The sequence below is a fragment of the Bombina bombina genome, chromosome 7 (assembly GCF_027579735.1).
Source record: "Bombina bombina isolate aBomBom1 chromosome 7, aBomBom1.pri, whole genome shotgun sequence".
Classification (NCBI taxonomy): domain Eukaryota; kingdom Metazoa; phylum Chordata; class Amphibia; order Anura; family Bombinatoridae; genus Bombina; species Bombina bombina.
In genome coordinates, this window is record NC_069505.1 from 59,963,624 (window position 1) to 59,989,882 (window position 26,259).

Sequence of the window (26,259 nt, forward strand, 5' to 3'; positions counted from 1 at the left end):
CTTTATTGAGCACTGATTTTTTTTTTCTGACAAGTTTATTTTTTCTCCCATTTTCCGCCCCCCTGTATCATGTGACATCCCCCAGCCAATCACAAATAGTATACGTATACCCTGTAAGCTTGTGCACATTCTCAGTAGGATTTTGTTCCCCAGAAAGTGTCTATATAAAAAGACATTGCAAAATTTCATAATGGAAGTCAATTGGTAAGTGTCTTAAAACTGCATATTCTATCTGAATCATAAACGTTTATTTTGACTTGATTGTCCCTTTAAGTAGGATACATTGCATAATGAAGGATATTGAGTTTATTACAACTATAAAAATCTTTACTCTATATTGCTTTTCTAAACCAACTGTATGGGACACTTTCATATTTTAAAGTGAAATTTTGTTCAACTTTAAATTGTAAAATTATATATTTCTTTCTTTCTTACAGTTAAACCAACAGTAATTCAAACATATATGTACGTAAACAGCATAGGGCCAGTGAATGCCATTAATATGGTGAGTATAATGCATGTTAATATTTTTATTCCCTCTTTTTCTCTCTGTCAATTATATGTACAATTAATGTCAGTAGCAAAGATACACTTTTTTATTTATATTAACATTTAAATTGTAATAAAGTAAACACCTATTTTATATAGTGCTAGTCTGCATTACTAGGGCTCCATAGCTTGATATGTGTGTGGAGCCTATTTTAAAAAAGGGGATTTTGTGAATGTACCTGTTACACACACACACACACACACATATATATACACAAACGCAATAATGCACTCAGCATTGCCCCTCAAAATCTGGTCTAATCTTGTTTTCATTAAACTTTTTTTTAGAGGGACATAAAACACTTTGGGCCAGATGTTTTTATTGTGCGCATCCATATGGTTTGCATCTTTGGGCAGGCATTACAAGTCAATGGTTAATATTTATTGCGTAAGAGGTAGTATGGTGTTTTGTACAGTAATCATATCTGGTAGTTTGGATGTGTAAAACAGTTTTAGCATGTTCATTTCCACAGAGTAGAAAACAAACAAAAAAACACTACTGTGCAGTTGCACTGCAAGAAAAAATCTGATTCTGCACACAAACGTTCTCAACAAAAAAAAAGTGCACACTGCAAGTAGTCTAACACTAGCACGCTGACAGAGGCACACATATCTGCTCTCTCCAAAAGCTGAAGTGAAAGTAATTAAAGTGCCATAAAACATGTTGAGATCTGTGCATTTCCTAAAAAGGCTAATTAAGTAAAATAGTTTGCATAAAATAATTGTTTAAAAATTGCTGGCAAGTATCTTAAAATAATTTAAAAAAATAAGCAAAATTTGTTACAAAGCCATGCTGTCTGGAGTAGTCTGTTCCCCCCCTTATCATTGTTTAGACACAGGCATTGTATTTCAACTGAGTTCACATCTTCTAGGCATGCTCCATCAGATAATCCCTATTCATTTGTGCATTCTACCAAAACAACAATAGATATAGGTACAGCTATAGTAGGAAATGTGTGGTGGGAGTTAGAGCTTTACAATTCAGAAACTAAAAAAGAAAGGGTTAATGGTGAGGCACTGCAGTATAAATTTGCAGGTAAAGTAATTAAAGTACACATTATTATATTTTGTCTCTATCCCAACTTATTTTATGTCCCTTTAATTACCTTCATCCAGTCTACCATTTCCTTATACTAGGTTAAAAGTGGACTGGAGAAGCCTGTATGGCATTTAATGCCTGACTTGCTATCCATCACATCAATCATTTAGTAATACTCTGTCAGGATTGGACCAGGGAAGTTGTACACATGAATGTTTAGACCCCTATGTGAATCACTGCTAACAAATGAGCCGATTAGTCAAATGATCTTAGCTCCTTCACCCTTTCCTCAGTTTCTTGCTCCCTTATTTGGTGCTGAAAGTAACAAATGAAGTAAGCAACCAACAAAACTGTAAAATTTCAGTAGTTGACCATTTCATTACTGGTAAATTAGCCTAGTAAAGTTTCTGAGATATTATTGAATTGGCCAAAATTCAGACGAATCCATATTCTAGTCTCGTTCATACCAGGTTCTCAATTAAATGAGAGTGGTACTTTGTTTTGAAAGCAAGCATGAAATATAACTAACAACATGTAACATGAGTACAATGAGCTTCCTACAACTACGTTTGCTCTTGATATTAACGGTATGGAACACACTATGGGGTAGATTTATCAATTGTCGAGTAGACATGATACACTGTAGCGGATCATGTTCGCTCTAAATCGCTTAATGCCGACAGCTTATGCTGTCGGCATTTAACCCCTTAAGGACTGGACATTTCAGACAAAAACTTCCCTAAAAGACCAGAGCATTTTTAGCATTTTTGCCGTCACTACATTTAAACAGAAATAGAGCCTTTTATATATATATATATATATATATATATATATATATATATATATATATATATATATATATTCCTATCAAAACTATATATTTTTTTTAGCAGACAACCCAAAGTATTGATCTAGGCCCATTTTGGTATATTTCATGTCACCATTTCACCGCCAAATGCGCTAAAAAAAAACAACAAACATTAACTTTTTCACAGTTGTGACACAAATGGTTGTAAATGCTTCTCTGGGATCCCCTTTGTTCAGAAATAGCAGACATATATGGCTTTGCCATTGCTTTTGTTAATTAGAAGGCTTTTTGTTAATTAGAAGGCCGCTAAATGCCGCTGCGCACCACACTTGTATTATGCCCAGCAGTGAAGGGGTTTATTTAGGTAGCTTGTATGGAGCTTGCAGGCTTAATTTTAGCTTTAGTGTGGAGATCAGCCGCCCACCTTACACATCCCACCCCCTGATCCCTCCCTGACCCCCCTCAAACAACCCTAGTCCCTCCCTCACCTTACAATTGTCACCCCCATCTTAAGTACTGGCAGAAAGTCTGTCAGTATGAAAATAAAAGCATTTTTTTTATATATATATTTTTTTTTAAAAATATTTGCTGTAGTGCAGGTTCCCCTCTAACCCCCCAACCTCCCTGATCCCCCCCCCAAATAAGGTGTCTAACCTTCCCATCTTTTTCTGTAGTGTAGCTGCGCCCCCTCAATACCCTTCCACCCTCCCAGATCACCTTTATATCACTTATATACTTAGATATGGCAACAGATCCCACTGTGGCTCCCCCTCATTGCCCCTACCTCCCTCCTCCCTCCTTCCCCCTCAATGATGCCATTTTTGTAAAACAAAATCCCTGTAGTGTGGGCGAGCAGTCCCGCCCACTCCCGCCCTCCTCCCGCCTCCTCCAGCGATGTGCCACCCACCAGCCTCCCTCCTTATGCTCCTACCCAAATAATCGTCACCACCGTTGTCCAAAGAGTGGCCCTCTCTGCATCGGTAACTCTGCAAATCTATTACTGCATGCAGAAATAGCGCAATCTTGCTATTTGGAGCGAGGTCGGGGGAGAGAGAAGCCTACACATTCCGATGTACACAAATTGAAATCCTCTGATCGTGCACGCAATCACAAGATTTTAATGATGGGATCGGGTTAGGGGGCGTCCCTATGACGCTAGGCACATCCTCCAGACCGCGATCCCATCCTGGAAGAGCCGTTGGTTTCAGGACAGCCAAGCGGCTAGGACGCCTGGCTCGGTTAGGTCGGAATAGAACGTCATAATGGCCTTAAAAGGTTAATAAAGACAAAAAAACAAAAAAACTTCTGATTAAATCTATAGGAGCTGGGAACAGTATAGTATAATGTTAGGATATGTATGTAAACTGTAAGAGTTATTGTACAAATCTTTCATTGTGTCCTTAGGCGTGCTTTTTTTTACTTATTTTAAGATCTCAATATTCATTTTTCTATAATATTGCAATCGCGATTGCGTGATTGTGTTTTGTGATTGCACTGTAGCATACATGTTCTATACTAATATATATATATATCTATATCTAAATATATAATATTGCGATCGCACTGTAGCAAACCTGTTCTATATTAATATATATCTATATGTATAGACATAGATTTATATTAATATAGAACATGTTGGCTACTGTTCGATTGCAATATTATAAGTAAAACACATTTGTGATTAGCAAAACTGTGAAATATGAATAATGTGAACACGCAATTGCGTTCTCAATATAATGGAAATCAGAATATTGTATTGTCATACAGTACTGTGTAAAGGGATCATTTGTATTACACCTGAATATATTGACAGTATCAGAGCAGCATCGCCGCCCGCTGAAATGTATGGTAAAACGCTTGTTTCAGTGACGCTGCCTTTAAACAGTACTGTCAGCCCTTTTAAACATTTTGACAGCTTTCTCGACATCACAACGGATTTCTTTTAAATATTTTGCTGCCTCGTGGCACTTTTGATTATCAGGGCTACTGAGTTTTCAGCTTCTAGTTAAAGAGACATGAAACCCAAATGTTTTCTTTCACGATTCAGATAGAGAATACAAATTTAAACAATATTCCAATTTACAATGATTTAATTTGTTTCATTCTTCAGATGTCCTTTTTTGAAGAAATAGCAATGCACATGGGTGTGCAAACCACACAAGGCATCTATGTGCAGCCACCAATCAGCAGCCACTGAGCATATTTAAATATGCTTTTCGCCAAAGGATCTCAAGAGAATGAAGCAAAATAGATAATAGAAGTAAATTGGAAAGTTGTTTAAAATGGCATCCTTTCTATATCATGAAATAAACAAAGTGGGTTTCATGTCCCTATAAATTATTTTTCCTGTGCATAACACTTAAAGTAATTAATAAATAATGGGTGTAAAAATTAAACTAAGAGCAGGAGAGGCCAATAGACAGAGGGAGTGGAGCTGAGACTGAGACACAGAGAATGATTGAGAGATTTAAACACAGGGAACAAATAATTGATTGAAAAAAGAGAATGAGAATACCAGAAAGACTAAAACATTGGACAAAAATAATAGTTGGGGGTCCATTTATTATTGTGCGGACGGACATGTCTGCTGCACATCGATAAATGCCAACAGCATACGCTGTCGGCATTTATCATTTTACCAGCAGTTCTTGTGAACTGCTGGTGCAACGCCACCCCTTGCAGATTCGCGGGCAATGGGCCGCCAGAAGGGGGTGTCAATCAACCCGATCGTATTGGATCGGGTTTATTTTTGGCAATGTCTGTCTGCCGCCTCAGAGCAGACGGACAGGTTATGGAGCAGCGGGCTCGCCAGAAACACGGGGCATCAAGCTCCGTTCGGAGCTTGATAAATAGACCCCATAGAGACTTAGGGGTAGATTTATTAAGTGTTGGGCAGACATGATCCGTTTGTGAAATGCTTGTGCAATCCAGCCCCATGCACATTCGCGGCCGATCGAGATGATTGCTGTCCGCCACCTCTGAGGTGGCGCATGAGTTAAGGAGCAGCGGTCTTAACTTTTTTTTTCCGGCGAGCCTTAGGGCTCGTGCAGAAACAGCTGCATTCTCATCATAGTAAATCTACCTCTAAGGCCCCAATAATCAAAAGTTTTCAAGTAAAAACAGGGAAAACCACATTTAGCCTTGCACGGTGCAGTTACCAAAGAACATAGGCGGACCCTGCAAGTAGCGAGCTGTCGCCCATAGAAATAATAAGAGCTCTTGGCTATTTTAAAGTTTACAATGGAGTACCAAGTGAACAGAAAGAACCCTGCGTATGTGTAAAGGGACACTCTAGCCCAAAACAAACTTTCATTATTCAGCTAGGGCATGTAATTTTAAACAATTTTCAAATTTACTTCTATCACCAATTTTGCTTTGTTCTCTTGGTATTCTTAGTTGAAAGCTACACCTAGGAGGTCCATATGCTAATTTCTAAGCCCTTGAAGGCCACCTCTTAGCTCAGGGCATTTTGACAGTTTTCCCCTCTACAGGGCGTTAGTTCATGTGTTTCATATAGATAACACTGTGCTCATGCACATGGAGTTCCTAGGAGCCAGCACTGATTGGCTAAAATGCAAGTCTATAAGGGGGCAGTTTGCAGAGGCTTAGACACAAGATAATAACAGAGATAAAAAGTATATTAATATAAGTGTGCTGGTTATGCAAAACTAGGGAATGGGTAATAAAGGGATTATCTATCTTTTAAAACAATAAACATTCTGGTGTAGACTGTCCCTTTAAATTTTATTATACCTAATAAAAAATCCACCGTTTTCAATACACTGTACTTTAAAAGTGCAGTTATTTTCGTACGTATACATTTTCTTTTTGGAGTAATTAGTGTTTTGAGTTGCAAGAAAAAAGTGTGAGATCTATAGGGTGGAAATTTAAAATAATTAAAGGGATACTAAACCCAAATTTTTTCTTTCATGATTCAGATAGAGCAGCAATTTTAAGCAACTTTCTAAATTTCTCTATGTTTTTAAAAAGCAGGAATTTAAAGCTTAGGAGCCAGCGTATTTTGGGTTCAGCATCATGGATAGTGCTTGCTTATTGGTGGCTACATTTAGCAAACCAATAAGCAAGCATAACCCAGGTTCTAAACAAAAAATGGGACGGCTCTTAAGCTTTACATCCCTGCTTTTTAAATAAAGATAGCAAGAGAACGAATAACAATTGATAATAGGAGTAAATTAGAAAGTTGCTGCGCTATCTGAATAATTAAAGAAAAAATTGGGTTTAGTGTCCCTTTAACAAGGAATAGACAAATATACTTCTGAAACTGAATTTTATCTGAAGAATTCTCTAAAGATATCCTTGGAAGATGCTTCAACATCACATAATATAAAAAATGATGTTTGCTGATATGTAGTCAGGTACAATATGATATATTTCACATTGTATTGAACATGGAAAATTCTCCTGCAATTCAAACTAAATTCGAACAAAATCACCAGCATCTCTAGTTCATTTCAATAGATTATTACCTTGAAAATGTAATATGTATTTGTAGTTTATATTGGATTTTCTTATTTTCTCTCCTTGAAAAGTGAGTACATAATTATAATTGTTCATTGTCTCATATTTAAATTATATGTTCAAATCCTTTGAATTGAATGCACTTTATTTGAACAAAACAATGTTTTTACATGCATTTTTTTTTTTAAAAATTATCAGCTTACCATTCTTAAAGGGACATTAAATACTAGATCTATTGAATGCACCTCCCTCTAATTATGGGTGCCGCCATTTTGGAACCTAGATTACAAGTATCCAAAAATCAGCACTGAGATGCAGTAAAAGCTCAATTTTAATATGGTGGAATTCATAACTAGAGAGAGGCATTGAATAACCTTAATACTAAGCTTATAAAATGTATTTAGTGTTTTTGAGTCCCTTTTAAAGGGACAGTAAAGACAAAATTAAATTTCCATGATTCGGATAGAGCATGCAATTTTAAAGAACTAATTTACATTATATAACAAAGTTGTAAAAACACTGCTGCCATAGAGCACAAAAGACACGTGCACACTCCTGAGCTCTTATGAGCCTTCTTAGTTTTACTCTTCAATAAAAGATACCAAGAGAACAAAGCAAATTTGATAACTAAAGTAAATTAGAAAGTTACTTAAAATTGCATGCTCTATCTGAATCATAAAAGTTTAATTTTGACTTTACTCTCCCTTTAAATAATGTTATAAAATACTAATATACTTACATTTAACAGTTTATTCTTTAAAATAATCTACGTAAAAAATACACTGTGTGCTCTAAATTGTATTTTCTAAATGTTTTGATATTTTCTATTTGCAGGAATATACAATTGATATATTTTTTTCTCAGTCCTGGTATGACAGACGACTGAAATTTAACAGCACAATGAAAGTATTAAGACTCAATAGCAATATGGTTGGTAAAATCTGGATACCAGACACTTTTTTTCGTAACTCCAAAAAAGCAGATGCCCATTGGATAACAACGCCCAATCGATTGTTGAGGATTTGGAATGATGGAAGAGTCTTGTATACCCTTAGGTAAGTCTGTATTATCTTCAATATGTTTGATATCTTATGAAGATAACATTTCAATATAGTAAATTTGGTTGTACATAACATTTAAAAAATGATAAATTAATATTCCCCGAAGAGTAAATCTTAGCATTTTGTACTAAATTTGTTTTTCTTCAAAAAACGTCCCCAAATTTGCAATGCCGCCCCCTGCAGATTTGCTGCCAATCGTCCGCTAGCAGGGGGTGTCAATCACGATCACGATCGGGCAGATTGAAGACCGTAGCCTCAGACGCTCTGGACCAGTTAAGACCACTGCTTCATAACTGCTGTTTCTGGCGAGCCTGAAGGCTTGCGCGGAAACAAGGGCCATTTGGCCCTTGTTAAATCTACCCCAATGGGCGAATATGATTTCACTTGAAATATATGTATATGCTTATATACATAAACAGTATATTTATGTGTTAATATGTGTATATATACATATAAACACATAAATATATATGTATATATTCATATACATATATATTTTAAATTTCTGCGCCACTTACCCCTTTCACTGCGCTAGGTTCTCTGCTGTGTCTAACGGCATTAGAACAAGGCTCCCATTGGAGCCTATGGAAGTGCGCTTTCATGAGCACAAAGTTTCCATGCAATGCGAATTCAAGGTTATGTTCGCATTGCGCTAAACCTGTAATTCCAGTGCACATTTGCATGCACCTGTATAAATAGACTTTATATATAAATAGACTTTATTTATTTGAGATTTCGAACATTTTTTTTATTTTTTATTTAAGGTTCAATTTCAAGCTTACATACAGGTATGCCACTTTTGGACCTCCAAGTGATGTAAAGGATACCAATCTACAGGAAGTAGTCCCGAATAGGAGACCACTCTTGGGTCTCAATGAATGAACCACTTTTTTTTTTTTTTTAGTTATCTATATAGTATAGGTAGTAAACTCTTAAATAATAACAAAATTGGTCCTAAATGATTTTTCACAACAAAAGAACATGTATCGTGCCCCACATCAACTGCAATATATCTTATACTATGTAAATACACCAACATGGCATCAAATACTGTTTATAGATGATAGGTAATAAAGAGAATAACCCATATAAGGTCCCATTATGTCATAGGTAACATATACTAAACAAGCTTAAGTATAGAAGGGTGGTGCACATGTCCAGAGTTATCACATCTTTGAAAATTATTACTGTAGTGACAATGTAACATAGAAAAAAAGAAACATAGATATTGACGGCAGATAAGAGCCATAGGCCCAGCAAGTCTGCCCGATATTACCTAATAGTATAAACTTATCTATTTTGTAGGATAGCCTTATGCTTGTCCCAGGCATTTTTAAAGTTCCCCACATTGTTTGTCGCTACTACCTCTTGAGGAAGTTTATTCCATAAATCAATCATTCTTTCTGTAAAGAAGTGCTTCCTTAAATTACTCCTGAATCTACTTAACCCGGTGTAAATTGGAGCAAGCTATTAGTTTAATTTAATCCCATGCTCTCGCCACCTTGGTCGCTAGTGGCGAGAACTGGAGACCAGAGAAAATTCCTACTCAATAGTTCAGTTGAAAGTGGATTTCCTCTTTAGATTTTGTCCAAGCAGGTTGAAGGTGGTTAGCTTAATAATATTAAAGAGCCGGGGACAGAAATTAATGAGACCTGATTGTCATGGGCTATTGTGATATTGCACAATAGAGTGTCTAATTTAAATATCTCTGCGCCGTATAACTCACCCTGAGAGCTTGTGGGGGCTTGTAGACTAAATGCTAAGTTAATTATATAGAAAAAGTAAGGAGGCTTAAGAATAGGCACAAACGTATGGACCTATATTAATATATATAGGAGGAGATGTACTAAGTATAACAACGCCAGGGTACCTGTTGTGTTTAACGCATGAGATTATATTGAAAAAAGTGAGTTCACGCTTGCAATCTGTAAGTTGGAGCCTTTAATGTAACTGTGGGTAAAGAGAGGAAGATTCCCACACTGCTAGGTAATAATATCAGGTCAATGACCGTCATTAAGTCTTATGACATCGGTGTGTTGCTCAAACTTTATGCTAACCCATCTTCAAGTGTTAACCGAGGTGTGGAGGCCTGGCGTACAATCATACTGTAAGTAAACACTAACTAAAACAATAATAGGTCCATCTGTATTAGCAGAATTCAGCAAAATAGCGAGCCCATATTGAGAGAAACATATATGGTATATGGAGCCACTGGATACAGAGGCAACAAATAATAAGTATAGAATCACAGAAAAACGTATGCTAACATACTGACAGTGACAAAGTAGAAGGTGCCAGTAACATTCCATAATAATATATATAATATATATATTCCATAATAATATATATAACTTGTAGCATTGAAAGGCATACATATATGTAGAGAACTTAAAATACTAGAGCTGGAACCAGTTTAAGCATTTAGTTCACATATGAGTGTTATATATAGATAGAGACAACCGGAGAGTTCACAGAGATAGTTCCTGAATCCTTAAACATCCATCTGACTAAGTGCCATCTTGTCCAAGTTCTCCTTAGTAATCCCTCTCGCTAAGGATAGTTAACTAACTCTATTTTATTTAGGGTCGTTCTCACCAAGGCACTTTCAGAAGTAATGTCATGAAGCACAATCGCGGGACTATACTTGCTGTTAAAAGTGCAATCCGTGGCATGCAACGGACTGCCTGATATCCAATTTACTGCGTTCGACTGTGATATATGCAAAGCTGTCAGGTGAGGAAGAGAGTTCATTGATCTAATCTTTGCTTGAAGTTCTTCTCTCCATGTGGGTGCATCAATCTCAGTTTTTACCCTCAGGTATGTTACTGTAGTGGGTGCTCTTGTGTAGGTAGCCGGTGTGGCTAGGGATGTCAGCTGCGTGATAGGGTTTTGCGCCATAGTTACCACAGGCCCCGGGAACAGTTTGCATGTCTCCTCTATTTGTATCGCCTTACTACTTTGTGATGCTGTGGGGTGTTCATTAGGTAGTAGTCCTTCCTTGGCTTCTGTTGGCAGAGTAGTGGGTCTCTCACCCAACCAAAGCACACTCCAGCTTGTAAAAGTGAGACTGTAGTAGGTGCCTCATCTCGATCTTCCATGTGTGGAACTCCATCCTATGTCTTAATCGGTGAGGGTGGTAGGTTATATGCTGTAAGTTGTAGCACTTTGAGTGCTGCGTAATGACAGGGTCAAAGGTGCCCTGCCGGGGGTATAATGTAGGCCGAGTTCTTGTAACGGCTCCAGGTGCTGATGCCAGTAGCAATTCTTGCAAAACCAAGCACAATAGATGCAGAGTCCAAAGTGCAAGACAGCTCTAATAAAATATTAAACAGATCAATTTGCTGAAATGTGAATTTCTGCATTTTTCAGAGAAAAGCTGTAGCAGCATACAGCTATGCGACTAATCATGGCCGCTGTCCGGAAGTTCCCCGATTTCGAACATTTTAAAGGGACAGTTCACCCAAAAAGTTTCTCCCCTTTAAATTATTCCCAATGATCCTTTTTACCTGCTAGAGTGTATTAAATTGGTTGCAAGTCGCTCCTTTACTCATATTTCAGCATTTGAAATAGCTGATTTAGCTTGTGGTTTCCCAACCTATACTGAAAGTTTTGATACTGGCGTATACGCTATTGACAAGCCTAAGTAAACACAGCCAGCAGAAGAGATTACACCCTCAGGGGGGGGCATGATAGTTAAGTAATAAAATGATAATTTTCCATTGTTCTCTCTATGTATTGAGCTTTGGTGTTCCAGACAAATATAAGATAAGGAAGCAAGTCTGTTTACATGAAAGTGATAACATAATGAGATCTGATATTACCTGAAGCTCAACCCATTGTAATAGGCTGTGGTTTCAAAGCACAAAACCAGCTACTTCAGATACACAAATAAACCCGAAAATGCAATTTCTCAAATATTTTATACTCTGCAGTTGGTATAACAAGTCATTTAAAATACATTTATGGAAAAACAATTCTACAGTGTACTGTCCCTTTAAGTATTAAAATAAAAGACCACTATACAGAAAAATTGAAACTTAAAAAAAAAATGTTTCGAGGGATTTGAAAAATTTCAATATCCAAACAAATCATTAAGAAAATTGAAATGAGACGTAAAAATGCAGTCAAAGTAGATTGAACGCATTGCTTTTTTTAAAAAAAAGCATTACAGTTTGTCTGTTAAAGGGACATTAAACACTAAATAAATGCTAGATAGAATGAAGCTAGTAGTTTTAGTGTCTATAAAACAATGGGTGCTGCCATGTTGTAACTTAGGTTACTTTCTCTGCTGTGGCCAATTAGGGACAGTTATGAATAGGTCACTAGAGTGTGCAGCCAATGGCTTTGTGGTATATAACAGTGTTCTGCACTTCCATTTCTAACAGGGACTTATAATTTCAGAATGGAATTACAGGAAAAGGAGACAAAATAAATAATGAAATTATATTGCAGAGTTGTTTTTATATACACAGTTTATCATTTTATATTACCATCTCAAAGTGTTTAATGTCCCTTTAAGTTATAATTTTTCTGCAGTTTTAAGGCCCAGGTAAAGTAGAGATATTTATGTAATTTCTTTTTGTACTTTTGCTTGTCACATGAAAATAATACTTTAAAAAATAAAACTTCATGTTAAAGAAAACATTGTTTTATTTGTCTGTCCATATTTACATATATATATTCCAATCATTCTTGATATCCCTAGTTTTATTTGTACTTAGCATCTGTAATGGAAAATCTTCTTCCCTCTGTTCAATAAAAAGAAAGCAAGCAACTGTTAAAGTGTAAAAGTGGTCTCTGGGTCCTTATATAATTTATTATTATTATTATTATTATTATTATTATTATTATTATTATTATTATTATTAATAATAATATCACTTTTTAAATATAAATGAGGAGTGTGAAAAAATGGTGATGGACAGTTCTTATATCCTAAATCAAGCAAATATCAGGTATTCATGCATTCATTTTACATCCTACATTTGTAAAAAAAATGGAAAGAAAAACAAGTTATGCTTAGTGAAAAAAGTCTGTATGTTTTATGAAACTAAGTTCACAAAATGAGCTTTTTTTTAATCATGTGGTTAGTCAGTTAATGACTGGCATTGAAAAATACTTATTTAAAGGGATAATAAAGTCAAGCGTGAACTTAAATGGATTGGATACACCATAACATTGTAAACAACTTTCCAATATACTTCTATTATGAATTTTGTGAAGTTCCCGTGATATACTTTATTAAAGAGTAATCCTAGGTCAGCTCAGGAGTGTACAAATGTCTTTAGACATCTGGCAGTAGTGTTTATAATAATGTTTACTGCAATGTTAAGCATAGTTTCAACTCTATCAGCCAATCGGAATTAAGGTAGAAAAAATCCTATTGGCTGATGCAATCAGCCAATAGGATTGAGCTGGCATTCTATTGGCTGTTCCAATCAGCCAATAGAATGCGAGCTCAATCCTATTGGCTGATTGGATCAGCCAATAGGATTGAAGTTCAATCCTATTGGCTGATTGCATCAGCCAATAGGATTTTTTCTACCTTAGTTCCGATTGGCTGATAGAATTCTATCAGCCAATCGGAATCTAAGGGACGCCATCTTGGATGACGTCACTTAAAGGTGCATTCATTCTGAAGAAGCCGTCGATTGAACAGAATGCTCCACGCCGGATGTCTTGAAGATGGAGCTGCTCCACGCCAGATGGATGAAGATAGAAGATGCCGTCTGGATGAAGACTTCTGCCCATCTGTAGGACCACTTCTTCCTGCCTGGAGGACCACTTCTGCCGGCTTCGTTGAAGACATCTTGCCGCTTAGATGAAGACTTCTCCCGGTAAGTGAATCTTTAGGGGTTAGTGTTAGGATTTTTTAAGGGTGTATTGGGTGGGTTTTATTTTTGGGTTAGGGCTTTGGGCAGCAATAGAGCTAAATGCCCTTTTAAGGGCAATGCCCATTCAAATGCCATTTTCAGGACAATGGGGAGCTTAGCTTTTTTTAGTTAGGCTTTTATTTGGGGGGTTGGTTGTGTGGGTGGTGGGTTTTACTGTTGGGGGGGTATTTGTATTTTTTATTTACAGGTAAAAGAGCTGATATTTAATTGTAGTGTAGTGTTAGGTGTTAGTGTAACTTAGGTTAGGTTTTATTTTACAGGTAAATTTGTATTTATTTTAGCTAGGTATCTAGTAAATAGTTAATAACTATTTAGTAACTATTCTACCTAGTTAAATAAAAATACAAACTTGACTGTAAAATAAAAATAAACCCTAAGCTAGCTATAATGTAACTATTAGTTATATTCTAGCTATCCTAGGGTTTATTTTATAGGTAAGTATTTAGTTTTAAATAGGAATAATTTAATTAATGATAGGAATTTTATTTAGATTTATTTAAATTATATTTAAGTTAGGGGGTGTTAGGGTTAGGGTTAGACTTAGGTTTAGGGGTTAATAAATTTAGAATAGTGGCGGTAATGTTGGGGGCAGCAGGTTAGGGGTTAATAAATGTAGGTAAGTTGTGGGGATGTCCGGAGTGGCAGATTAGGGGTTAATAAGTATAATGCAGGTGGGGGCGATGTCGGGGGCGGCAGATTAGGGGTTAATAAGTGTAAGATTAGGGGTGTTTAGACTCGGGGTTCATGTTAGGGTGTTAGGTGTAAACATAAATGTTGTTTCCCCATAGGAATCAATGGGGCTGCGTTACTGAGTTTTACGCTGCTTTTTTGCAGGTATTAGACATTTTCTCAGCCGGCTCTCCCCATTGATGTCTATGGGGAAATCGCGCACGAGCACGTACAACCAGCTCACCGCTGACTTAAGCAGTGCTGGTATTGGAGTGCAGTATGGAGCTAAATTTTAATCTACGTTCACTTCTTGCCTTTTAACGCTGGGTTTATAAAAACCCGTAATACCAGCGCTGTAGGTAAGTGAGCAGTGAGAAAAAACTGCACATTAACACTGCACCCCTCATAACGCATGACTCGTAATCTAGCCGCCTGCGTTTATAAAACAATGGGAGCTGCCATGTTGTAACTTTGGTTACCTTCTCTGCTGTGGCCAATTAGGAAATATAAATAGGTCACTAGAGTGTGCAGCCAATGGCTGTGTGATATATATGTTCAGCACTTACATTTCTAACAGGAACTGAAAAGCTCACAATTTCAGAATGGATTTACAGGAAAAAGGGGCAAAATTAATAATGAAAGTATATTGCGGAAATTTATTTTATATATATACGATTTATCATTTTATTTTACCATCTCAAAGTGTTTAATGTCTCTTTTAAAGGTGCTTTTGTCTCCATCAGACCATACACAAAAGAATCACAATTATCTTAACCACCTAAACCTGTTTGTGTTAGCGTGGCAGCCAAAAGGCAATCACAGAACAAATAAAGATTCACAAGTGGTGTAATACAATTGAATAGGTAATAAACTATGCACAGTGGTTTCAGATACTATAAGGGCTATATTACAAGTGGAATGCTATTTTATGCTCCCGTATTAACTTTGCTAGACTGAGGCTATTTGCAAGCGTTGGATTGCACTCATGTTACAATTTGAAAGCTTGTGAGCAAAAACCCCATGTGCACAAAAAGTTGTGCATCGAATATTGCAACTGTGTTAATATATTCTCCCACAGACTTCAATAGAGCATGTAAACCGCAAAAAAACACCCATACTGGCGCGCTAGTCCGGTTGTGTTTATTCAAGTGTGCTAAACCCGACATGAATTATGAATATTTCACATTTCAATGTTCTTTGTTCTTCACATAGAAGAGTATGTTCTATATATCCTTAGATGTTTTCTATATATACTTGATCTTTTTTTTTTAGTAAAATATATATATATATACCTAATATATACATACACATATAAACATACATATATATATATATATATATATATATATGTATAGATATATACAGATATATGTATGATTATATATATAGGTATATTAAAAAAAAAAATCCCCAATGGAAGAACATTGGAATGTGAAATATTTATAGTACATAACAGCAAAACACTTTGCATAAATATGATTTTCATGTTTTCACCTACGTGACTGCAAAGGGTTCCAATGCACTTGTATATCTATGTCAATATATGTATACATATGTATTTATGTGTTTATATGTGTATATATGTCTGTAAATACATATAAACACATATAAATACATATGTAGACACATATAAACATATATATCTATCAATATTTATATATATACATAGATACTTAGACAAGCGTATGAATGTATCTCTATTTTAAAGCCCTCTGCAGACCTTATTTTCTAACACCTGAGACCTCATATCTGTGAGCCCTTATAACTTTTTAATGCAATTTTTTTTAAATAATTTTTATCATACAGTCGGCTAGATTACGAGTTTTGCGGTAAGAGCGGCTCGGTACTAAATTACAAGTTATTTCCACCGCTCACATCCCTATAGCGCTGCTATTACAGGTTTTCATAAACTCGGCGTTAGCAGGCAATAATTGAGCGTTGAGCAAAATTGAGCTCCATACCGCACTCCAATACCAGCGCTGCTTTGAGCTGGTTTTACGTGCTCGTGTACGATTTCCCCATAGACACCTGCAGTAAAGGAGCGTAAAGCTCCGTAACGCAGCCCCATTGATTCCTATGGGGAAAGAAAATTTATGTTTACACCTAACATAAACCCAGAGTCTAAACACCCTTTGAAAAAGCCGTGTTAGACGGCGAAACATGTTAGGGACCTAGGGAAATGAAGAGGAGTCGTTGCAAGCTCCTGTATTTTAGCTGCTTACCTTAATTGGTGCAATATAATGATTTCTTATACAAACAGGCTTTACATATAGTAATTTTACTAAACTGTACTTTCATTATGGGGTACTATTTGTAGTATAACCTGTATGCTCTGAAGCACAATTTAAAAGGGTGCTTGGAAGGATCTAGATACCGCTTGCAAGCTGTATTGCCCTAGCGGTCAGTTAACTTGATATTGTAAGCGCCAAACCATTTTTATAAAACACCGGGTATTACCCTATATTCCACTTCAGTGGCTGGTTTATACTATTATTATATATTGAGGGGATCACCCGAGGCTTTACTAATATAAGGATAACCAGACTTATTCAATCTTTTGTTGGTAAATCAACTATTAGCGATATATTGAAAAATCGTAGTACCGAGATCTTAAAGTGCACAAACACACTTGTATAACACTGGAATTTACGTTATAAACTATCAGAGAACTTTAGCTACTGTGTGTATGCATGAGATTAGGAATCTCTATCAACTTGCTGCAGATTAATGAGCCACAAAATAAAATTGTTTATGCCGTTAGCACATATAATATTTTAATATTGTAACTAAATGAGAGGCTACATAAATAATTGGGCCTAGATTTGGAGTTTGGCGGTAGAAGGGCTGTTAACGCTCCGCGGGCTTTTTTCTGGCCGCACCATAAAATTAACTCTGGTATCGAGAGTTCAATAAAATGCTGCGTTAGGCTCCAAAAAAGGAGCGTAGAGCATTTTTACCGCAAATGCAACTCTCGATACCAGAGTTGCTTACGGATGCGGCCAGCCTCAAAAACGTGCTCGTGCACGATTCTCCCATAGGAAACAATGGGGCTGTTTGAGCTGTCAAAAAACCTAACACCTGCAAAAAAGCAGCGTTCAGCTCCGAACGCAGCCCCATTGTTTCCTATGGGGAAACACTTCCTACGTCTGCACCTAACACCCTAACATGTACCCCGAGTCTAAACACCCCTAACCTTACACTTATTAACCCCTAATCTGCCGCCCCCGCTATCGCTGACCCCTGCATATTATTATTAACCCCTAATCTGCCGCTCCGTAAACCGCCGCAACCTACGTTATCCCTATGTACCCCTAATCTGCTGCCCCTAACACCGCCGACCCCTATATTATATTTATTAACCCCTAACCTGCCCCCCACAACGTCGCCTCCACCTGCCTACACTTATTAACCCCTAATCTGCCGAGCGGACCTGAGCGCTACTATAATAAAGTAATTAACCCCTAATCCGCCTCACTAACCCTATCATAAATAGTATTAACCCCTAATCTGCCCTCCCTAACATCGCCGACACCTAACTTCAATTATTAACCCCTAATCTGACGACCGGAGCTCATCGCTATTCTAATAAATGTATTAACCCCTAAAGCTAAGTCTAACCCTAACACTAACACCCCCCTAACTTAAATATAATTTAAATCTTACGAAATTAATTAACTCTTATTAAATAACTTATTCCTATTTAAAGCTAAATACTTACCTGTAAAATAAACGCTAATATAGCTACAATATAAATTATAATTATATTGTAGCTATTTTAGGATTAATATTTATTTTACAGGCAACTTTGTAATTATTTTAACCAGGTACAATAGCTATTAAATAGTTAAGAACTATTTAATAGTTACCTAGTTAAAATAATAACAAAATTACCTGTAAAATAAGTCCTAACCTAAGTTATAATTAAACCTAACACTACCCTATCAATAAATTAATTAAATAAACTACCTACAATTACCTACAATTAACCTAACACTACACTATCAATAAATAAATTAAATACAATTGCTACAAATAACTACAATTACATAAACTAACTAAAGTACAAAAAATAAAAAAGAACTAAGTTACAAAAAATAAAAAAATATTTACCAACATTAGAAAAATATTACAACAATTTTAAACTAATTACACCTACTCTAAGCCCCCTAATAAAATAACAAAGACCCCCAAAATAAAAAATTCCCTACCCTATTCTAAATTAATAAATGTAAAAGCTCTTTTACCTTACCAGCCCTGAACAGGGCCCTTTGCGGGGCATGTCCCAAGAAAATCAGCTCTTTTGCCTGTAAAAAAAAACATACAATACCCCCCCCAACATTACAACCCACCACCCACATACCCCTAATCTAACCCAAACCCCCCTTAAATAAACCTAACACTAAGCCCCTGAAGATCTTCCTACCTTATCTTCACCATCCAGGTATCACCGATCCGTCCTGGCATCCGGTGCTGAAGAGGTCCAGAAGAGGGTCCAAAGTCTTCCTCCTATCCGGCAAGAAGAACAGCCAATAGAATGCGAGGTCAATCTGATTGGCTGATTGGATCAGCCAATAGGATTGAACTTGATTCTGATTGGCTGATTCCATCAGCCAATCAGAATATTCCTACCTTAATTCCGATTGGCTGATAGAATCCTATCAGCCAATCGGAATTCGAGGGACGCCATCTTGGATGACGTCCCTTAAAGGAACCGTCATTCGTCGGGAGACAACGGAAGAAGAGGATGGATCCGCGTCGGCTGCTTCAAGATGGACCCGCTCCGCACCGGATGGAAGAAGATCGAAGATGCCGCTTGGAGAAGATGTTTGCCGGTCCGGATGTCCTCTTCTTGCCGGATAGGAGGAAGACTTTGGACCCTCTTCTGGACCTCTTCAGCACCGGATGCCAGGACGGATCGGTGATACCTGGATGGTGAAGACAAGGTAGGAAGATCTTCAGGGGCTTAGTGTTAGGTTTATTTAAGGGGGGTTTGGGTTAGATTAGGGGTATGTGGGTGGTGGGTTGTAATGTTGGGGGGGGTATTGTATGTTTTTTTTTACAGGCAAAAGAGCTGATTTTCTTGGGGCATGCCCCGCAAAGGGCCCTGTTCAGGGCTGGTAAGGTAAAAGAGCTTTTACATTTATTAATTTAGAATAGGGTAGGGAATTTTTTATTTTGGGGGTCTTTGTTATTTTATTAGGGGGCTTAGAGTAGGTGTAATTAGTTTAAAATTGTTGTAATATTTTTCTAATGTTGGTAAATATTTTTTTATTTTTTGTAACTTAGTTCTTTTTTATTTTTTGTACTTTAGTTAGTTTATGTAATTGTAGTTATTTGTAGCAATTGTATTTAATTTATTTATTGATAGTGTAGTGTTAGGTTAATTGTAGGTAATTGTAGGTAGTTTATTTAATTAATTTATTGATAGGGTAGTGTTAGGTTTAATTATAACTTAGGTTAGGACTTATTTTACAGGTAATTTTGTTATTATTTTAACTAGGTAACTATTAAATAGTTCTTAACTATTTAATAGCTATTGTACCTGGTTAAAATAATTACAAAGTTGCCTGTAAAATAAATATTAATCCTAAAATAGCTACAATATAATTATAATTTATATTGTAGCTATATTAGGGTTTATTTTACAGGTAAGTATTTAGCTTTAAATAGGAATAAGTTATTTAATAAGAGTTAATTAATTTCGTAAGATTTAAATTATATTTAAGTTAGGGGGGTGTTAGTGTTAGGGTTAGACTTAGCTTTAGGGGTTAATACATTTATTAGAATAGCGATGAGCTCCGGTCGTCAGATTAGGGGTTAATAATTGAAGTTAGGTGTCGGCGATGTTAGGGAGGGCAGATTAGGGGTTAATACTATTTATGATAGGGTTAGTGAGGCGGATTAGGGGTTAATTACTTTATTATAGTAGCGCTCAGGTCTGCTCGGCAGATTAGGGGTTAATAAGTGTAGGCAGGTGGAGGCGACGTTGAGGGGGGCAGATTAGGGGTTAATAAATATAATATAGGGGTCGGCGGTGTTAGGGGCAGCAGATTAGGGGTACATAAGGATAACGTAGGTGTCAAACGCCCTTGCTAAACATTCCGGAACTTACGGTACTAAATATTAGATAAGTTCAGTTACTGATCGTGTGTGAAAGATGAACAACTTATACTAATCTGTGGTGAATAAATGAGCTACGGTACCTAACCTAACCCTTTAATGCACAAGCGCATACAAAACTATAACATTGTATCCGAATGAATGGTTACATTTAGAAACAGAGTGCTAGAATTCCAATAAAGCAATGTGGTAATATATATACCAGGATATAAAGGAAGGGTGTTTGTTACTATATATTTAGATCGTACTAATAATTTCAAAAATTACCAACTTAACTCTTTAACATACAATTACAAATTTTACCAATTCTACCTTGCATTTAAGCACTGGGAATGACGCTCTAAACCCAGGTAAATACATAATAATAAATAATAAACACAATCTGAGTGTTATATAATAACATTTATTTAAAGGTACCTGAATTGACTGTAAAGTCTATTAATTCAGACGTTGTGAAAAACTCAATCCTACACAATCATAGCTATGATTTTTCTTTTGATGCAATACTAATTCAATAAAGGATATAACCTTTGTACTAAGTTATTCACTATCGATATACTTTAAATCATTCATAGCTTCTAACTGCAAGGAATAAAAGTGATAGAGTCAGACAACTAACTGGATAATCCAGTCAGAACTCAGAGAACTCCACTTTAATCATATCACACTAACATATGGTTTGAGTAACACTCTTTGTAAACTGCTAACACTGGGCAATAACTTAAGGGCATAGATATTCCCAATTATCCTGAGTGCATACTTAACCTAATTTTGCTAACTCATCTGTTACTACTGGTTACCAATACATCCATAGTTGAACATTATTGTCCTTAGGCACATACAACCTTTATAGAATACCATTTATATTATAATTTTGTTCCCAGCCTCTATACAGGTGGATCTTAATATAGACCCCCCAAACGATGCCACCAGCCTGTTATTTGATCCATTTGAGATAATTACACCAATTTTAGTTTGTGTTTTTAATCACTTGTTCTTTTCCGCAAATTTTAGCACAGTTTGATTAATAAACGTTAAGTTTTAATTTTAGTTAGGTAAGTGTATATTTAGAGATTTGTGCTACTCCTGAACGTAATAATCTGCCATATTGAACAAATAAGTACAATCTATTATACTTATTTAGCTCTTGAGTGCTACAAGTGTACTCTTTCTAGTGGTTATCTCTTTAACCACTATCTGCTTTCATAAGTCTAAACACCCCTAATCTGCTGCCCCTGACATAGCCGCCACCTACAGTACACTTATTAACCCCTAATCTGCCACCCCCGACATCGCCGACACCTACCTACACTTATTAACCCCTAATCTGCCGCCCCTAACATCGCCGACACCTACATTATACTTATTAATGCCTAATCTTCCACCCCCAATGTCGCTGCCACCTACATAAATGTAATAACCCCTAATCTGCCGCTCCCAACGTCGCTGTCACTATACTAAAGTTATAAACCCCTAAACCTAACCCTAAGTCTAACCCTAAATCTAACACCCCTATTTTTAATATAATTAAAATAAATCTAAATAAAAATTACTATCATTAACTAAATAATTCCTATTTAAAACTAAATACTTACCTGTAAAATAAACCCTAAGCTAGCTACAATATAAATAATAGTTACATTGTATCTATCTTAGGTTTTATTTTTATTTCACAGGTAAGTTTGTATTTATTTTAACTAGGTAGAATAGTTAGTAAATAGTTATTAACTATTTACTAACTACCTAGTTAAAATAAATACAAATTTACCTGTAAAATAAAACCTAACCTGTCTTACACTAACACCTAACCTTACACTACAATTAAACAAACTACATTAATTAAATACAATTAACTAAATTACAACAAAAAACCCCCACTAAATTACACAAAATAAAAAAGAAATGATCAAATATTTAAACTAATTACACCTAATCTAATAGCCCTATCAAAATAAAAAAGAAATTATCAAATATTTAAACTAATTACACCTAATCTAATAGCTGTATCAAAATAAAAAAGCCCCCCCCAAAAATAAAAAAAAACCTAGCCTAAACTAAATTGCCAATAGCCCTTAAAAGTGCCTTTTGCGGGGCATTGCCCCAAAGAAATCAGCTCTTTTACTTGTAAAAAAAATACAAACAACCCCCTAACAGTAAAACCCACCACCCACACAACCAAACCCCCCAAATAAAATCTAAATAAACCTAAGCTCCCCATTGCCCTGAAAAGGGCATTTGGATGGGCATTGCTCATAAAAGGGCATTTAGCTCTTTTTCTGCCTAAACCCTAAGCTATAAATAAAACCCACCCAATAAACCCTTAAAAAAACCTAACACTTAACCCCGAAGATCCACTTACAGTTTTTGAAGACCCGACATCCATCCTCAACGAAGGACCACCCAATAGGATTGAAGCTCAATCCTATTGGCTGATTGCATCAGCCAATATTATTTTTTACCCTTAAATAACGATTGGCTGATAGAATTCTATCAGCCAATCGGAATGAATATTGCGTTATGGCCAAAAAAGTGTGTGGCACAGATATACCTGCAAGACTCGTAATACCAGCGGTAGTGAAAAAGAGCCATAACGCTGCTTTTTCACTCATACCACAAATTTCGTAATCTAGCCGAGTGTTAATAAGAGTGTAATTGTACGGGTAAATGTATTTTTGATGTGTTTTGTGCCACTTTTCTATCTTCCTTAATGGACAGTTTAGTCCAAAATAAACTTTCATGATTCAGATAGGACATTTAATTTTAAACAACTTTCCCATTTACTTTTATCACCAATTTTGCTTTGTTCTCTTGGTATTCTTAGTTGAAAGCTAAACTTAGGAGGTTCATATGATAATTTCTTAGACCTTGAAGGCCGCTTCTTAAATGAATGCATTTTGACAGTTTTTCACCACTAGAGGGCGTTAATTCATGTGTGTCATATTGATAACATTGAGCTCACGCACGTGAAGTTACCTAGGAGTCAGCACTAATTGGCTAAAATGCAAGTCTGTCAAAAGAACTGAGATAAAGAGGCAGCCTGCAGAGGCATAGATACAAGGTAATCAGAGGTTAAAGGTATATTAATATAACCGTTGGTTATGCAAATTTAGGGAATTGGTAATAAAGGGATTATCTATCTTTTAAAACAATAAAAATTCTGGTGTAGACTGGCCCTTTAAAAATTAAACATAGCTCTGAAATTGCGCTAACCCAACATTAAATGTGATTGTGCTCATAGGAAAAAAGTTTACTTTCAACTTGTAATACGTATGCTACTTGTGTTGCACGCAAAGAGCCGAGAAATACCCCATATCACTCATGTGCTACGGTTAGCTGGCCACTTGTAATCTAGCACTAAATTTAGTATTGCTGAAGAAAATTGTCTTTTTTGTTTTTAATTTTCACCTTTATACGTTCTATATTTTTTAGTTTACCAATCCCTATAATACATTCTTTTCCCTCAACCTCTATTCTCATTTAAATCTCTCATTCTTTCATTTTCCATTGTAGTATTTCCTGACTTGGATATCAAAAGCAGGGCATTACGCATAGGGCAATAATGTATTGACAGGAATCCATTAATAGAAGCACACATACACACAGCAGGTATATAGTCTTACAGCTATTAGATATAGAGATTGGACATATTAAACATTTTATCCTTCATAGGAATATTAGACCTATACCCCCTTAGCAAACTACATATATAGTAGGGTTGGGCAAATGTTTCACAACATTCGAAAAAATTAAACTAATTTTAACACGTTCGTTCATTCGTTTTGAATTTTGAATGTTTGTACAACATTCTAATATTCGTTTCATGTATTCGAATTTGAAAAATTAGAATTTATATATTTGTAATAGTATTTCTAATGTTTTCTTTAAATTTAATATTCAAATTATGCAATATTCGAATAAAAATGTTTTTTAGAATTTATATACTGTATATGTAATAGTATTTCTAATGATTTTTTAAAATGTAATATTCAAATTATGCAATATTCGAAATAGAAACATTTGAATTTGAATTTATATATTTGTATCTATTATGTATCAATGTACTAAATTCCCTACCGCATGAACTATTGAACTTCTGAATAGTATTTGTTAAATCGAATGTTACATTCGAAATTTCGAATGTAGACATTCATTCTAATTATGAACAATCAAATTAGAAAGTAACATTCGAAAACTGTAAATAGCATTCGATTATAAAAATTTTAAGAATATTCGTTCTTATCAACATTCGATTATGTAAATCGAATTTCTACAATAACATTCGTTCTAACATTTGAATTTGAATATAAACACTTTCGCCCTTCCCTAATATATAGCAACGAATTTCCATATAAAGCTCAGATATTTAGACGATAACTCGGTCAACAAAAGTCTAGTATATTAATACTTTGGTAGGCAGTTATATCCTTTGCAATCCAATATACAGAATATAAGCATATTGTTGTTAATTACACATATACATTGCTTAGGACAGGTAAATAAATAATAATTTGATATAGCTTAAGGTTGCTGACTTTTACTGTCTTCAAGATAGACAGATTATGCTATTTAAGAACATTATTATTATAATTTATTTGTATAGCGCCGTCAAATTCCGTAGCGTTGGGTTCAATGATTGGAGTATACAATGACAAGGATTTGTGATAAAATACAAAACATAACAAAACTAAACAAATCAGGTACAGGAGGAAGAGGGCCCTGCTTCGGAGAGACCACAGTCTACGGGTTAAGGGTGCAGAGACATAAGGTTGGGGTAGCTTGTCACATCGGTTGTAGTTGCAGCAGTGAGTCAGGCAGTTCATGTATTAGTTTGGTTAGAAAGAGAGATGGAGGAGAGATGGTAAGCCTCTCTGAATAGGTGCGTTTTAAAGGAGCATCTGAAGCTATAAAAGGTTGTAGACTTAAGGAGTCTCATGGAGCGGGGTAGAGAGTTCCAGAGGACAGGAGCAGCACATGCGAAGTCTTGGAGACGCGAGTGGGACATAGAGATAACAGGAGTGAAGAGACGTAGGTCAGAGGTTGAGCGAAGTGGACGGGATGGGGGATATTTTATGATGAGAGAGGAAATATAGTTGGGAGTTAGACTGTTGAGTGCATTTTTTTTACAATTTTTGATGCACCTTAACAATACAATTTTGTCCCTGCTTATTTTTGTGTGAATGGTTCAATTATTCATTTTGTATGATGTTTACAATACGAATTGTAATGTGCAATTTTCATATAAAAATGCAGTATACGCCCCTTGGTAAAAAAAATCCTATTTTCAAGGTAAAAAGGGGCTTTAGATCATTCACCAGGGAAATGGAAGTACTGGCAGCATTCTGTAATAATCTCGCCAGCCCAGAGAGCTTTAGATTACAGGGCCCATAGTCTATTTAATCCATCGACAACTCAACTTCAGTCAGTTTAACTAATAATCAGCTAGATTACAAGTTGTGGTGGCAATAGGCTTTTGGACCTTAGGCGCAGAGAGACATTTTGGATATATATACTGGGGACTCTTGCGCATAATGGTCTAAATGTTGATTTAGATGTGGCAGCTTTTATCACGTAGACTGATTCTTTTAGGTGTTAAAGGTTATCAACAATCTGATTGAGGACTAGAAGGTGTTGTAATAGAGC

At 35.9% G+C, this 26,259-nt stretch overlaps 1 protein-coding gene across 4 annotated transcripts in view; it reads left to right on the forward strand.

Moving 5' to 3' along the window:
- The first annotated feature begins 448 nt into the window (after positions 1–448).
- The window catches only part of LOC128635752 (gamma-aminobutyric acid receptor subunit gamma-2), a 110,275-nt gene continuing 84,464 nt past the window's right edge, over positions 449–26,259 (forward strand). For all 4 annotated transcript variants that reach the window (XM_053688869.1, XM_053688866.1, XM_053688870.1 and 1 more), the window contains exons 1-2: positions 449–505; positions 7,710–7,930. In XM_053688869.1, coding sequence (XP_053544844.1) covers positions 464–505; positions 7,710–7,930 — 263 coding nt within the window. In that variant the 5' untranslated portion in view covers positions 449–463. The remainder of the gene's footprint in view (positions 506–7,709; positions 7,931–26,259) is intronic.